The sequence below is a fragment of the Nicotiana sylvestris genome, chromosome 8, assembly GCF_000393655.2.
Source record: "Nicotiana sylvestris chromosome 8, ASM39365v2, whole genome shotgun sequence".
Taxonomy (NCBI): domain Eukaryota; kingdom Viridiplantae; phylum Streptophyta; class Magnoliopsida; order Solanales; family Solanaceae; genus Nicotiana; species Nicotiana sylvestris.
This window is the reverse complement of record NC_091064.1, coordinates 41,791,724-41,806,905: the sequence shown is the minus strand read 5'-3', so window position 1 is coordinate 41,806,905 and position 15,182 is coordinate 41,791,724. Positions and strand designations below refer to the sequence as shown.

The 15,182-nt window shown below is 38.5% G+C and overlaps 1 protein-coding gene across 1 annotated transcript; it reads right to left on the bottom strand.

The window, feature by feature from the left end:
• Window positions 1-12,697: 12,697 nt before the first annotated feature.
• Window positions 12,698-13,093, bottom strand: LOC138874947 (uncharacterized). Its single transcript, XM_070153747.1, has one exon. It carries the CDS (start codon window positions 13,091-13,093, stop codon window positions 12,698-12,700), a length of 396 nt encoding a protein of 131 aa, XP_070009848.1.
• Between the last annotated feature and the right edge of the window lie 2,089 nt (window positions 13,094-15,182).

The following is a 15,182-nucleotide window of genomic DNA, read 5'->3' as shown; positions in this document are numbered from 1 at the left end:
CTAAGGCTTTGCATTCGCATGCATGGGTCGTGTTCGCGATGAAGGGAAAATGGTCAATTTAAGTTTGTGCTTCGCGAACGTGAGGCGTTGAACGTGTTCGCAAAGAAGGATTTTGAATAGCTGGGTAGAATGTTTTAAAAGGCCATATCCGCAATTTTGGGTCTATGTTTCACCATTGTTGGGCGATTTTAGAGCCTTTTGAGGAAGATTGAAGAAGGAATCAAGGGAAAAACACATGGAGGTAAGATTTATGGGCTTAATATTCAATCCTAATGAGATTTCTACCTAATTAGTCATGGAATTTGTAGAATTTAAGCCTAAAAATTGGAAGTTAGGGCTTGGAAATTGGAGACCTAAATCTAGGGATTTGAGGGGTCATTTCTGGTTGGATTTTAATGTCTTTGATATGTATAAACTCGTGGGAAGACAAGGAGTTTATTGATGTAATTTTTATCGAATTACGAGACATGGGCCCAGGGGTCGAGTTTTATTAATTTCTGGATTTGTGTTGTAATTTGATTACTTTCGAGTGGGCTTTGTTACTTTAGCATATTTTAATGGTTATGTACTGATTTTGGTTAGATATGGAGCATCTGGAGGCCGATTCGAGAGGCAAAGGCATCGCGGGCTAGAGTTTGGACCAGATAGAGGTAAGTAATGATTGTAAATGCTATCCTGAGGGTATGAAACCTGGGATTTCACATCGTTGTGCTACTACGAGGTGACGCACACGCTAGATGACAAGCGTGAGGTCATGAACCGTTGAGGATTGTGACTTACTCCATCCCGTATGACTGTTTAACTACGTATTTGATTGAAAACTGGTTGCTACCATCATGTTTTGGGCTAAATGCCGTATTTGGGCCTCGTGCAAACTATTTTGGACCCTTAGGGGATTTTTACTACTATTCCTCAATGTCTTGACTTTATATTTGTACTCAGTCATGCTATATTCTACTGTTTTCATAACTTAGCCATGTTTACTCTATTTTAACATCTTAAATGATGTTTTGGGCTGAACATCATATTTTACTGCGCCCTAGTAGTTTTTAGAGACTTCTGACTAAGTAGGGCCGAGGGCCTGTGTTGTGAGGTTATTAGGGGATCGTGCTGCATGCCCAATAATATTGTACTGATTCATGATTGTGAGACCGAGGGCCTAAGTTGTACGCTATAAGGTGACTTGATATGAGGCCGAGAGACTATTTGATTATGCTACGAGATGGCTTGTTATTGCGCTTGGGCCGTAAGGGGCCCCTCCCAGAGTCTGTACACCCCAGTGAGTGCGGGTACCTAATTTGTGATATGATATAGCCCGAGGGGCTGATGTTGTTCCATGTTATCGCTCGAGTAGCTGATACAAGTAATTGTGAGATAGCCCGAGGGGCTGATTTTGTTGGTATTTTGCCCGAGGGGCTGATTTTATGTGTCTATCTTTTCTCATTTCTTTTCTTTCACTCGTTTAACTGCTAAAAGATATTTTAAAGAGGTTTTTACTAAACTAAGGTGTTTTTACAAGTTTTCATTATTTTATTGCATTGTATTGGTTTTATACTGCCTCTTTGTAGCATTTTGCTGTGTTTTACGTGTTTTCCTTATCGCTCAGCTGCCTTTACTTTTATTACTTACTAAGTTGGTGTACTCACATTACTCCCTCCACCCTGTGTGCAGATCCAGGAGTCTCGGGTCACACTAGCGAGGGCTGATTGCTTCCAGCAGGCTGTTCGAGTTCACTAGGTAGCTGCTCGGCGTTCGCAGCCCAGTGCTTCTCCTTCCTATCTTTATTTTTCCTTGTACTAGCCTTGTTCTAGACTATGTAGACTTTTCATACTCTTAGACGAATGTTTTAGATGCTCATGACTGGTGACACCCCGATGTTGGGTTGTGTTTGTTTCTGCATTTATTCTATTTCACTCTATTTTGGGATTTATCACTTATTAATGACTTAATTATGAATTATTATAACTGTTAACTGGTTTGGGGGTTTGTGTCGGCTGGCCTTGTTTCACGATAGGTGCCATCACGATCAGGTCCGGTTTAGGGCTATGACAAGTTGGTATTAGAGCCTAGGTTACATAGGTCTCACGAGTCATGAGAATGTTTAGTAGAGTCTCGCGGATCGGTACAAAGACGTCTGTATTTATCCTCGGGAGGCTGCAGAACCTTTAGGAAAACTTCACATTCTTGAAACTCTTGTCGTGCGAATCTGTTGATCCGAGTACTAAACTTCTTGTCACACCTCCCTTTTCTACCCGGAATGGGTATATAAGGGAGTTTTTCTAATTAAAGTGACAATAATCGAAACGAGATTATTTATTCAAATTTAGAGTTGCCACTTGGGATAATTTATGGTGTCCCATGTAACCGGTTTAAAATACCGAATCGAGGAAGTTTGACTCTGTTTTACAGTCTGCCAGACGCAGAAATCCGGGTAAGGAATTCTGTTAACCCGGGAGAAGGTGTTAGGCATTCCCGGGTTCAATGATTTCAGCATGGTTGCTCAACTATTATTATTGTCCTAATTATATGATTAATTACATATTTTATACATATGGTGAATTTTTAACCTTTGACCGCTTTTAATTATTTATGAAATTATTCTAGAACAAGTTATGATTGTCGTACACTTGTTTGTTTGGTACACATTGCGAACTGTGTCACGCGAACCGTACCCACGATTTACAACATGTTTAATTTATTAAAGTTATTAGAAGTTGTGGCCGGGTCACAGAAATGTACCCCCGAATTTGTAAATTAGGTATCACAACTACGTCACAGGAACCGTACCCGTAGCTATGATGATTTTTATTATCAACGCACCTAAAGCAAACTACGAATGTTCAATATGCTTTCTACACTAAGTTATAATATTAATATGAGGGCCATGTATTAGGTGATTCGGTTGTGAATGGCATGCCTCGATTTAATTTAAAAGATTTGTATTTCTCTAAAGCAACTAAGGATGCTCCTATTTGAATGTAATTTGAAATTAGGTATCACAACTATGCCACAGGAGCCGTACTCGTAGTTTTGATGATTTAATTCGAGGTTTATTGACAGGCCATGGATTATAGCTAAGGTATTAGAAGTTGATGCACACTTTTAACCATTGAAATATTGGGCCATCAGGAGGCCTATTGTCTAAGGAGAATCTTTGCAGGAGATACAGTAGTGTACTGGGCTTGAAATTGAACTCCAAGGTTGAAGGTGAAGGCCTCGAGCTTGCCTGATTTTGGCTGGGCAACTTTGATTGGGCCAAACCAGGCCCATCTTTCGATAAAAGGCCTTGTAACAGCCCGACCGGTCATTTTAAGAATTTATGCCCCGATCCCCTATTAACGACATTCCCCGTGTTTGTTTCTGCTATTCTAAGTTGTCGAGAGGATTTATTTGGAGTTTCGGAGAGTTTTGGGATACTTAGTCCCTAAATGAGAGCTTAAGATTTAGAATATGGATCATAGTTCGAACTATGTGAAGACGGCCTCAGAATGGAATTCTGTTAGTTCCGTTAGCTCCCTTGGGTGATTTCGGGCTTAGGGGCATGTTCGTATTGTGTTTTGAAGGTTCGTAGCTAATTTAGACTAGAAATGCCGAAAGTTGAATTTTTGAAGTTTCTGGTTCGATAGTGAGATTTTGATCTAAGGGTCGGAATGGAATTCCGGAAGTTGGAGTAGCTCCGTAGTGTTGAATGTGACACGTGTGCAAAAATTTTAGGTCATTCGGACGAGGTTTGATAGACTTTTTGATCGAAAGCGTAATTGAGAGTTTTTGAAGTTTTTAGGCTTGAATCCAATATTAATTGGTTGATTCGATGTTGTTTTAGGTGTTTTGAGGATTGGTATATGTTTGGATAGTGGTATATGACGTGTTCGTGCTTTTAGTTGAGGTCCCGGGGGCCTCGGGATGATTTTGGATGGTTAACGGAAAGTTAGGAATTTGGAGTTGCAGCTGAAGTTTATGGCTACTGTTATAAGAGCATCTGCAGTTGAGAGGCCGCAGGTGTGATTCCCGTAGATGCGAAATCAAGCCACAGATGTAGCCAGGCACGTAGAGGACCAGAGTCGTAGGTGCAAAGGTATGAGTGCACCTGCGGTACCGCAGGTGCGGTATGTCGGTCGCAGGTGTGGAAGCTTGAGGTTTAATGAATTTTTGCAGGTGCGGTCCCATGATCACAAAAGCGGATTTGCTTGGCAGAAATAAGATATTTTGAGGGTTTGAAATCAAAAGTTAGAAAATTGATTTGGAGCTCGGGAGAGGGCGATTTTGGGAGGATTTTGAAGAGGAAATCAGTGGGTAAGGATTCCTAATCCCTTTCTAGTTGTATTCCTATACTCTAATCTTAGTTTTGTCGTTTAATTTCGTATTTGGGATGAAAATTGGGGGGAAATTTGGAGAAAGTTCTTAGACTTAAATTTCCAGTTTTGATTTGGAATTTGACATTGGATTTGGATAATTTTGGTATGGTTAGACTCGTGAGAGTATGAGGATTCTAAAAATGTAAATTTTACCCGATTCCAAGACGTGGGCCCGGAGGGCATTTTTGTTATTTTCCCTAATTTCGCGTATTAGCTTAGAACTTACTTGTAGAGTCAGTTACTTGAAGTGTTACTTACATTATGCAATTGAATTTAATAGATTTGGTCCATTTGGAGTAGAGTACTCGTGGCAACAGCGTGGTTTCGGGTTGATTTTGAGCCGGTTCAAGGTAAGTGGCTTGCCTAAGCTTGTATGGAGGAAACTCCCATTAGGATTTGGTATTGTTCATATTTGAAATACCTTGTACGTAAGGTGACAAGTGCGTACTTGTGCTAATGGTTGAAAAACCTGTTTTCATTAATTAACTATAATTTTGTTTCCTTTCCTGTTATTCTACTTGCAATTTAAGCTTGATGTTAGCTTAGAGAAGCATGTCTATTTGACTTAATTGCTTTACTTGCTCAAACTGCCTTATTTGGATTATGTACAACATGCTAGGCTAGAAATACCTGTTTTACCTTGGTATAGAATTTGAGTTGAATTATGTATTCTTCATGTTGTTGTTGTATGTTTACTTTGGGACTATGGGACGGTATCCCGGGAGCTCCCCCTGCATGTTTACTTTGGGACTTTGGATTGGTATTCCGGTAGATCCCCCCTGCACATTTACATTGGAACTACGGGACTGCACCCGGTAGATTATTTAAATTTGGGACTACAGATCGAATTTCCGATAGATCCCCGTGCATTATGAGTTGGACTATGGGACTGCACCCGGGAGATCTACTAGATATTTATATTTGGGGATTGCAGGACGGTATCCTAGGAGATCCTCGATTGTTATCTCTGTGTTGAGCTGTACTCCCTTCCGTGATTACTTTGTCTCTGTTATAGTTGTTGTTGTTCTTTCTATTATGTGTTATTTCTTATTGTTGCACTTAATTATACTGTCTTATTCTATACTATTATACCTTATATTTCATTTAATAATCTCAGTAGGGCCCTGACCTCCCTCGTCACTATCTGACCGAGGTTAGGCTTAGAACTTACTGAGTACCGTTGTGGTGTACTCATGCCCTTTCTGTGCATATTTTTCATGTACAGATCCAGGTACTTCCACCCAGTTTTATCATCCTGGAGGCGAGGCAGTTTTGTAGAGACTTCGGGTATATCTGCCACGTACGCAAACCGAGGAGTCCCTTTCTATTTTCTGTACTAGTATAGCCCTTCTATATTTTTCTTTTGATAGACATTCCTGGAGTTAGAGCTTTTTATATATCTCTTAGCTTGTGATTCATGGGGTTCCAGATTTTGAGAGTGTTAAGTTGAGATTCTTATATTGTTATGTGCCAGGCGGCATTTTAAACACTATTTCATTTTGTTATCTCAATTTTTAATTATTATCTTTTCGCAATTGTTATTTTTTCCGCATTTGTTAGGCTTACCTAGTCGTAGAGACTAAGTGCCGTAACGATAGTTCACGGAGGGCGAACTGGGGTCGTGACAGGCCCTCAACGTTAGAATGTTTTTTTATTGAATAAGAAAGACTTAATGAGTAAAAGAATGTTGGAGACAATTTTGTTTGGAAATTAAACCCAAAATTTGAAGAAATCAAGAACCAAAACCCATTGAGCCTGGTTCCAAACACTGTTTCATCTCGGCTAGAAACGGGCCCAATTGTTCCCAACATGAGAGCCGTCGATATTAAGGCCCACTTGAAACTTAACATCCTCTAAATCACATGTACACAAAATAATACAAAATTTCTGATAAGATTGAAGGCTGTTAAAACCATATCATGAGTTTAACCTATTGCCATGCCATTAACAATGAAAGCTTAAAGCCTAAACTTATTCATGAATCAAATTAAACATACAATCACTTGAACAATGTTAAAATGTGCAATATTTCAACTAAGTACACCTAATAATCACACATGACCTACTTTGGATATATCCAGTATATATCCAGCATTCTCAAATAACGTCCAAATGAACTGAGAGGCTATTAACAATTTTTGAGACTGTCAAACCACATATAGAACAACTATACTAATCTGAATATCTATACAAATGGCTAAGTCATATACTAGCACCTCATATTCATAATATTTAAACACTAAAATAGAAATGATGAACTAGATGACTTGCAAATAGCATACATGAAGACAAAACTGGGATTTCAACATTTGAACATCCAAGTTTATTACATTAAAGACTAATACATGTCTTAAGCTTCACCTTTCCATTCAAAGTTCATAGAGTTACTTGGATACAAGGAACAAAACAAGGTAGTCAGCTGAAATGGACAGTGAAGCAGCCAAACAGAAGATGCAGTTAGCAGCAGAGACACATCAGGTAACACAACTTTAAATTAAACCATGTTTGGACCTTGGAAAGCGAGAAATTCCCAGAGAAAAATTTGTTATAACTCCCTTTTTGAAATCATAATTTTAGTCGAAACTCTAATAAAATAGTAGAACTCAACTTTTCTGTATTTTTTAGGATCTGAAAATATGTATCAACCTCTAAAACGAATGAAGAGAGGGTCTTCTTTATAGGGCTAAATGCCATGTGCTAGAAAAATTGCTTTGGGAAATATTTCATTTCATCCTGAAAAGGCATCTTGTAACAGCCTAGGACAGCTGGCTGTCCTTTGTTGGTCCAGCTTTTTGTGCTAACCAAATAGGGACAGCTACCCCCCCTATTCTTGAACATTCCTAAAGCAGCCTTACCTCATTTCATACTTACCCACCCTTCAAACAACCCCTTAAGTTTTCTTTAGTTCAAATAAGCCCTTACAAGTTATAATGATGCCCAAACCAAACAAACATGCACTAGGCTGACAATTAACAAAACAAAGATCAAAACAATAACCAAGCAAAGAAGAAAAAATACAATTGAGTTCTACAATAGAAAACCTAGACTAAACTAATAAGTAAATAAAGGTTATTATCTAATTGAACCTAAAGAAAACTAGATTTAAATAACTAAAGCATCTACACAGTAATCCAACCAAAATTATCAGAAAATCGCAAAGAAATCCTAGAAGTTGAACTACTCAGTTTATAAATCAAAACAACTTAATTAACTTAATTAACATTTGGAAATCTACTTGAATAATACAGGAGAGGAACAATCAAATAAAAAATGTAAGCAAAAACAGAAGAATCGACTTATGAAAAAAAATCTAATTAGGCTAACCTATGCAAAATTGAAATTAATTTCAGATGCATAAATCCCAACATTCTTTGATTAGTCTAATGAACAAAATGTAAGCAAACAACTAATGGTTAAAAAAAAAAAGAAAAACCCTAAATCATGCGGCTAAACATGAAACATGAACATGAAGAGGGAAAAGAAAACCAAAGCAAAAAAATAACTAAAAAGTAAGAGGAAATACCTATGCTCGTTACAGGAATGGACTAGCTACGAATCTGACCAAATATAACGGGGGAAAGTGGACTTGGACGACCATTAATAAACTATTCTTAACAAGAATCAGTTGACTAATAGAAGTCTTAAGTTCACAAATCCTAGAAACTGTCCGAAAAAATCAAAAAGGGAAAGATGAGGTTTTCTGTGAAACTTAGATATAAGATTCGAGGAGATTGAGAAAGATTTGGGGGAAACAGTTTGGAGATTTGGAAAGGGGATGGGAAGGTGATTGTATGGTATTAATTTGGTAGGTTTTGGAGCATCGGAGCCGTCGTGAGGCGATTTTAGGCGGGTGGTCAACGGTGGAGGAGACGTAGGAATAAAGGCGGCTAGGGTTTGGCTTATTCAAATGCGGAAGACAAAATGAGGGTGTATGTGGGGGCTTAGGTCTCATTCAGACACTCTTATAGTAAATAGATGGCCAGTTCCGGGCCGTTGGATCAAACGAATCCAACGACTGAGATGAGGGATGGGGTAAACTAGGTCGTTTTGGTTTTATCATGGGTGGACCGGGTAGGCTGGGTTTTGGGCCTGGGTTTGGGGACAGATTTGGGTATAAAAATCAGCCCAAGTTCAAATTAAACCCTTTTGTTCAATTCCCTATTTTATTTCCTTTTCTTTGTTTTTCTTTTTTTCTTTTTCTTTAGTTAAAAATCCTAAATTAAATTCATAAATTAATCTGAATTGTAAAATTAAGCTAATTATCTAATTATAACATTTATAACAATTAGTTGATCCTAAATTAAAAGAGAAAAATCACTAATCTAAAATTAAAAGCTAAAATATAAAAATGAGCCATTTTTTGTGATTTTCATTTTAATAAAGCAATTAATTAACTAATTAATCCTAAAAATATAAAAATAAAACCTAAATGCAATGCATGGTATTTTTGATATTTCTGGGGCATTTTCATGATTTTTAATAAAAATTAAACATGCACAAAATGCTAACAATTAATAAAATCATATAAAATGGCAAATAATTGGAAAAAATCTATTTCTTTGATTTTATAGGAGTATTTTGAATAGGGAAAAAATCACATGCTCACAGCTGCCCCTCTTTGCTCGAAAACATGAAAAGTTTTCGGGCAAAGATAAAGTGAGAAAATACGAATGATTTTTGACCGTTTGCATACTCCATGGGAAGCATTTTTGAAAGATGTGACCTCACCTTGCTTCCAAAGTTACCTACATATCCTTGGCTATAAAGGAATCAAGTTAGTATAGTTCTGAATGTTTTGGTAGCTGAGACTACCGGAAAGCTGTGATTTCACTATTGTTGCCGCTGCTACTGCTTGTTGAACTCCTTATTACATTGAAACGAAATGAAAAGAAGCTAGGCTAAACTATGATCTATGAGTTACAAGAATCCTATCTATATATCTTCAAACTTGATCATGAAACTTTTGCAGTTCTGCCGTACATCTTGAAATATTGACTTGCAATCTTGAGGCAAGCTTCTGTTGTTGCTAAGTCGAATTGAATTCCCTTGTTTTCCAGGTGGACGCCTGATGCTAAAACTTCAAATGAATTCCCTTGTTTTCCAGGTGGGCGCCTGATGCAAAAACATGAAATATATTCCCCTGTTTTCCAGGTGGGCGCCTGATGCAAAAACTTGCAATGAATTCCCTTATTTTCCAAGTGGGCGTCTGATGCCAAAACTTGAAATGTATTCCTTTGTTTTCCAGGTGGGCGCCTGATGCAAAAACTTGAAATGTATTCCCTTGTTATCTAGGTGGGTGCCTGATGCAAAAACTCGAAATGTATTCCCTTGCTATCCAGGTGAGCGCCTGATGCAAAAACTTGAAATGTATTCCCTTGTTTTCCAGGTGGGCACCTGATGCCAAAACTTGAAATGTATTTCATTGTTATCCAGGTGGGCGCCTGATGCCAAAACTTGAAATGTATTTCCTTGTTATCCAAGTGGGCGCCTGATGCAAAAACTTGAAACGCCTGATGCAAAAACTTGACATGTATTCCCTTGTTTTATAGGTGGGCGCCTGATGCCAAAACTTAAAATGTATTCCCTTTTTATCCAGGTGGGCGCCTGATGCAAAACTTGAAATGTATTCCTTTGTTATCTAGGTGGGCGCCTGATGCAAAACTTGAAATGTGTTCCTTTGTTATCCAGGTGGGCACCTGATGCTGAACTTTGAAATGAATTCGCTTGTTTTCCAGGTGGGCGCCTGATGCCAAAACTTGAAATGTATTTCATTGTTATCCAGGTGGGTGCCTGATGCAGAACATTAAATATATTCCCTTGTTTTCCAGGTGGGCGTCTGATGCCAAAACATGAAATGAATTCCCTTGTTCACCAGGTGGGCGTCTATCATTACAACAAAACAGACAAAACAAAAGAAAATTTTCTGCCCCAGTTTGGTACCGGGAACACATGTGAGTGTTAATTGAATCATGTTATCCAAAATAACCCTAAGAATTTAAAAGCTAAATCCTATTATCCAGGAGGGCCCTAAAAACTAAAATTGAATCTCATCTTAAGAATGAAAACCTGAAAGCTCAATTCTATTTCTTAATGGTTAAACTTAAACTAAATCTCGTTATTCAGGAGGGTTATGAAAACTTGAACTTAAATCCGATTATCCAGGAGGGCCCTGAAAACTTGAAACTAAATCCCATTATCTAGGCGGGTCCTGAAAACTTGAAATTAAATCCCATTATCTAGGAGGGTCCTGAGAACTCAAAATTAAATCCCATTATCCAGGAGGGTCCTGACAACTTAAAACTACATCCCTTTATTCAAGAGGGTCCTAAAAACTTGAAATTAAATCCCATTATCCAGGAGGGCCCTAAAAACTTGATCTTAAATTCCATTATCCAGGAGGATCCTGAAAACTTGAAATTAAATCGCATGATCCAGGAGGACCCTGAAAACTTAAAACTACATCCCATTATCCCGGAGGGTCCTGAAAACTTGAAATTAAATCCCATTATCCAGAAGGGCCCTGAAAACTTGAACTTAAATCCCATTATCCAGGAGGGTCCTGAAAATTTTAAATTAAATCCTATTATGCAGGAGGGTCCTCAAAATTTATGGTTGAACCTGTCTGGCACATGATTTCCTCACGAAGGGTTCCTCTAGAAAAAATGAAATTTCCTGCCCCTGTTTCAATCAAAGAAAATTTTATCAGTTTGAAAATATGGCGGTTAGTTTGCGGCATTCTTGCTGAAGGTGGCCTTTCCACTGCCATGCTTTGTTCCGATTAGCTGCCTTGGACTGGCAAAGAATTGTTTGACCTTCTGATTTAACCTCAACCACAGGACCTTGAATGTCCCGAGTGCCCCACACTCATCCTGCTATTTTACATTTCTGTCCTTCCAATTTGAACCTTTGTATTTCCCCAAAGTTCACGAAACCACTCGACCACTTGAACTTCCACTAACACCTTATTTTCCATTTTGCATCATGCTATTTCTGGTATGCTTTGGCCGCACTTTGCTTTGTGCAATTTAAAAGTTGGCAATGAGCTTTGAAATCCTTCCTTGCTTGCTTAACAAGGGTATCATTGGAAAAGACTTATAGAATTAGACCCAAAGGAAAATGAAGTGCAGTGACTTCGAGAGTTAGGAATAAAAAAGAACATTCGAAACAGGATGACTGTTTGAGGAATAAAAGAAAAAGAGACTTATTTGAGCGAAACAGCTGGTACCAATGATCATGATATGCATTTCGGACTAATCATTCTAGACCATTCACCTAATCATATTTCTTTTTGTGCCCCATCTTCATACTTCGAAACTGGGATTTTCTATAATCCAATCTCTCTACAAAGTCACGAGCCTCATTCGTCTTGCAGTGCCCTGACGGGTTTTCACCAACAAACCTCTCTCATTTGTTTATCTCTCGACTCACTATCACCTTACGGTGCCCACAAGGGTTTTCACCAATAAGACTCTCTCATTTTAGTTTTCTCTCAGCTTTCCATCGCCTTACAGTGCCCGTGAGGGTTTTCACCAATAAGACTCTCTCATTTATTCATTTTTCCTTGTATAGAACGGAGTGTTGCCTATGATGTAAATTATACATCTATTTCGTTTGACTTGGAATTCCTAAAAGATTGATCGTAAGGTCTTTCTTTGGACCGTAATATAGGCTTTTGGATAGGGTTAGAAAGAAAGGATATCATAAAGGCTCAAAAAAAGCTTAAAATGAAATGGTTCAAAATTACAACTTTGGAATCAGATCTTTACAAAACCACAACTTCTTCCCCAGTTTCTTTGCCTGGGGAATTTTGAATTTTTATTTTGATGAGACCAAACCGTGAGGCTGCCTAAGTATCCTTAAAAGGAATCAGGTCGAATGTAATTCAAGACATAGGAATTGCTTTGTTTTTGTTACTTTTCTTTTCTTTTCTTTTCTTTTATTTTATTTTTCTTTTCTTTCTTTTGCTTTAACTTTTTGTTCTCGTTTTTCTTTTTTCTCTTTTTCCCTTCATCTTTTTTTTTCTTTTCTCTTTTTATTCATATTTTATGTATCTATATTTCTAAACTCTGCTTGTGATTCCAAAAGAGGGGTATGAAAGAAAATAAATAAAGCTCAAAAGGGGTAACAAAGGATAGAGTGTTTAGATAGCAGAATAAAATGCCTTTGTCATTCCAATTTTCAAAACATGCCAAGTACAAACAACACAATTAGACAAACCAAAAAAATCATATTTAATATCTTTTGACTGCATCAGAATTGATAGCCATATCTACATATTTGTCTTATATATCTGTTAAATATAAAGCACCATTGGACAACACTCATGTTACAACGAACAGACCCTACCAATTTGCGACAAACTTGCCTTTAGCTTCAGCCTGATATGGAAGGATATGTTTTAGTACTTGTTGACCCACTTCAAATTTCCGGGGACGCACCTTCTTATTGTATGCTCTCGCTATCTTTTTCTGATACAATTGAACATGACATACTGTTGCCAGTCTTTTTTCATCAATCAGACTTAATTGCTCCAATCGTGTTTTGACCCACTCATCATCATCAATTTCTGCTTCAGCAACAATTCGAAGAGATGGAATTTCAACTTCTGCGGGTATAACTGCTTCAGTACCATATACAAACAAATAAAGAGTTGTACCTACTAAAGTGCGAACAGTAGTGCGGTAACCCAGCAAAGCAAAAGGTAACTTTTCATGCCATTGCCTAGAACCTTGCACCATCTTTCGAAGTATCTTTTTTATGTTCTTGTTAGCCGCCTCAACAACTCCATTTGCCTTGGGCGATACAGAGTGGTTTTACAATGCGTAATCTTGAACTGTTGGCATACTTCTTTCATCAAATGGCTGTTAAGATTAGCACCATTGTCCGTGATGATTACCTTAGGAATTCCAAACCGGCAAATGATTTTTGAATGAACTAAATCGACCACTGCCTTCTTGGTTATAGATTTGAAAGTCATAGCTTCAACCCACTTAGTGAAATAGTCGATGGCTACCAGAATAAACCTGTGCCCATTTAATGCTGCTGGCCCAATCGGTCCAATGACATCCATGCCCCAAGCAATAAAATGATAAGGTACGGACATTGTATGCAACTCAGACAGTGGAAAGTGAATCAAATCACCGTGTATCTGGCATTGATAACACTTGTGCACAAAGCTAATGCAATCTCATTCCATGGTGAGCTAATAATACCCTGCTCAAAGAATTTTCTTTTCTGAAACATACACACTCATATGCGGTTCACAAACTCCGGAATGCACTTCGGTCATGATAGTCGTGGCATTTTTAGCATCTACACAACTCAGCAGTCCAAGATTTGGAGTTCTTTTGCACAAAATTGCCCCACTCAAGAAAATCCACTAGCCAAACGTCGAATTGTTCTCTTTTGATCATCTGTGGCCTGTAGCGGATACACCCTCATCTTGATGTATTCCCGGATATCATGGAACCACGGTTCACCATCAAGTTCCTCCTCAATCACATTATAGTAGGCATGCTAATCATGAACTTGAATATGTAGAGGGTCAACATAAGCCTTATCCGAATGGTGTAACATTGATTCCAAGGTAGCTAAGTCATCGGAAACCTCATTATGGATCCTAGGAATATGCCTGAACTCTACTGATCTGAACCGTTGACAAAGATCATGCAAACATTATCGATATGGTATGAGATTTAAATCCTGAGTCTCCCATTCTTCCTAAATCTGGTGCACCAACAGATCCGAATCTCACAAGACCAAGACTTTGTGGACTCCCATATCTACAGCTAACCTTAAACTTAGAATGCATGTCTCATACTCAGCCATTTTGTTAGTACAATTGAAATGAATCTGGGCCGTAACAGGGTAGTGATGCCCTGTTTCAGAAATGAGCACAACCCTATTCCGACACCTTTCATGTTAGCTGCTCCATCAAAGAAAAGTTTCCAACCTGGCTTTTCATCCTGCTCCACCTTGCCATTATACATCACCTCCTCATTAGGAAAATAAGTCCTCAATGGCTCATATTCTTCATCTACCAGGTTCTTGGCCAAATGATCGGCTAATGCTTGGGCTTTCATCGCGGTTCGAGTCACATAGATGATGTCAAACTCTACCACTTTGCAAGTCTTCCTGTAGGCATAGGGTTCTGAAAGATATACTTTAGAGGATGCAGGCGAGACATGAGGTATGCAGTGTAGGACAACAGATAATGCTTCAACTTTTGTGCCACCCAATTCAGGGCGCAACATGTCCTTTCAAGGGGAGTATACTTAACCTCATATGATGTAAACTTCTTACTGAGATAACAGATGGCTTGCTTCTTCCTGCCAGTGATGTCATGTTGACCCAACACACAACTGAATGAATTATCCAGGACTGTCAACTAGAGAATTAAAGGTCTCCCGAGTTCCGGTGGGACCAACATAGGTGGGTTTGACAAGTACCCCTTGATCTTAACAAATGCCTCCTGGCACTCATCAGTCCATTTGACCGCAATATCCTTCTTTAGCAACTTAAAGATGGGCTCACAAGTTGTCGTGAGTTGAGCAATAAACCTGCTGATGTAGTTTAAATGCCCGAGCAAACTAATCACCTCACTCTTATTCCTTGGGAGTGGAAATTCTTGGATAGCTTTGATCTTTGATGGATCTAACTCAATGCCTTGCCGACTGACTATAAACCCCAACAGTTTCCCAAATGGAACACCAAATGCAAACTTTGCAAGGTTGAGCTTAAGATTGTACCTGTGGAGCCTCTGGAAAAACTTTCTCAAGTCTCCGACGTGTCAGTACTGCTTTCTTGACTTGATGATCACATCATCCA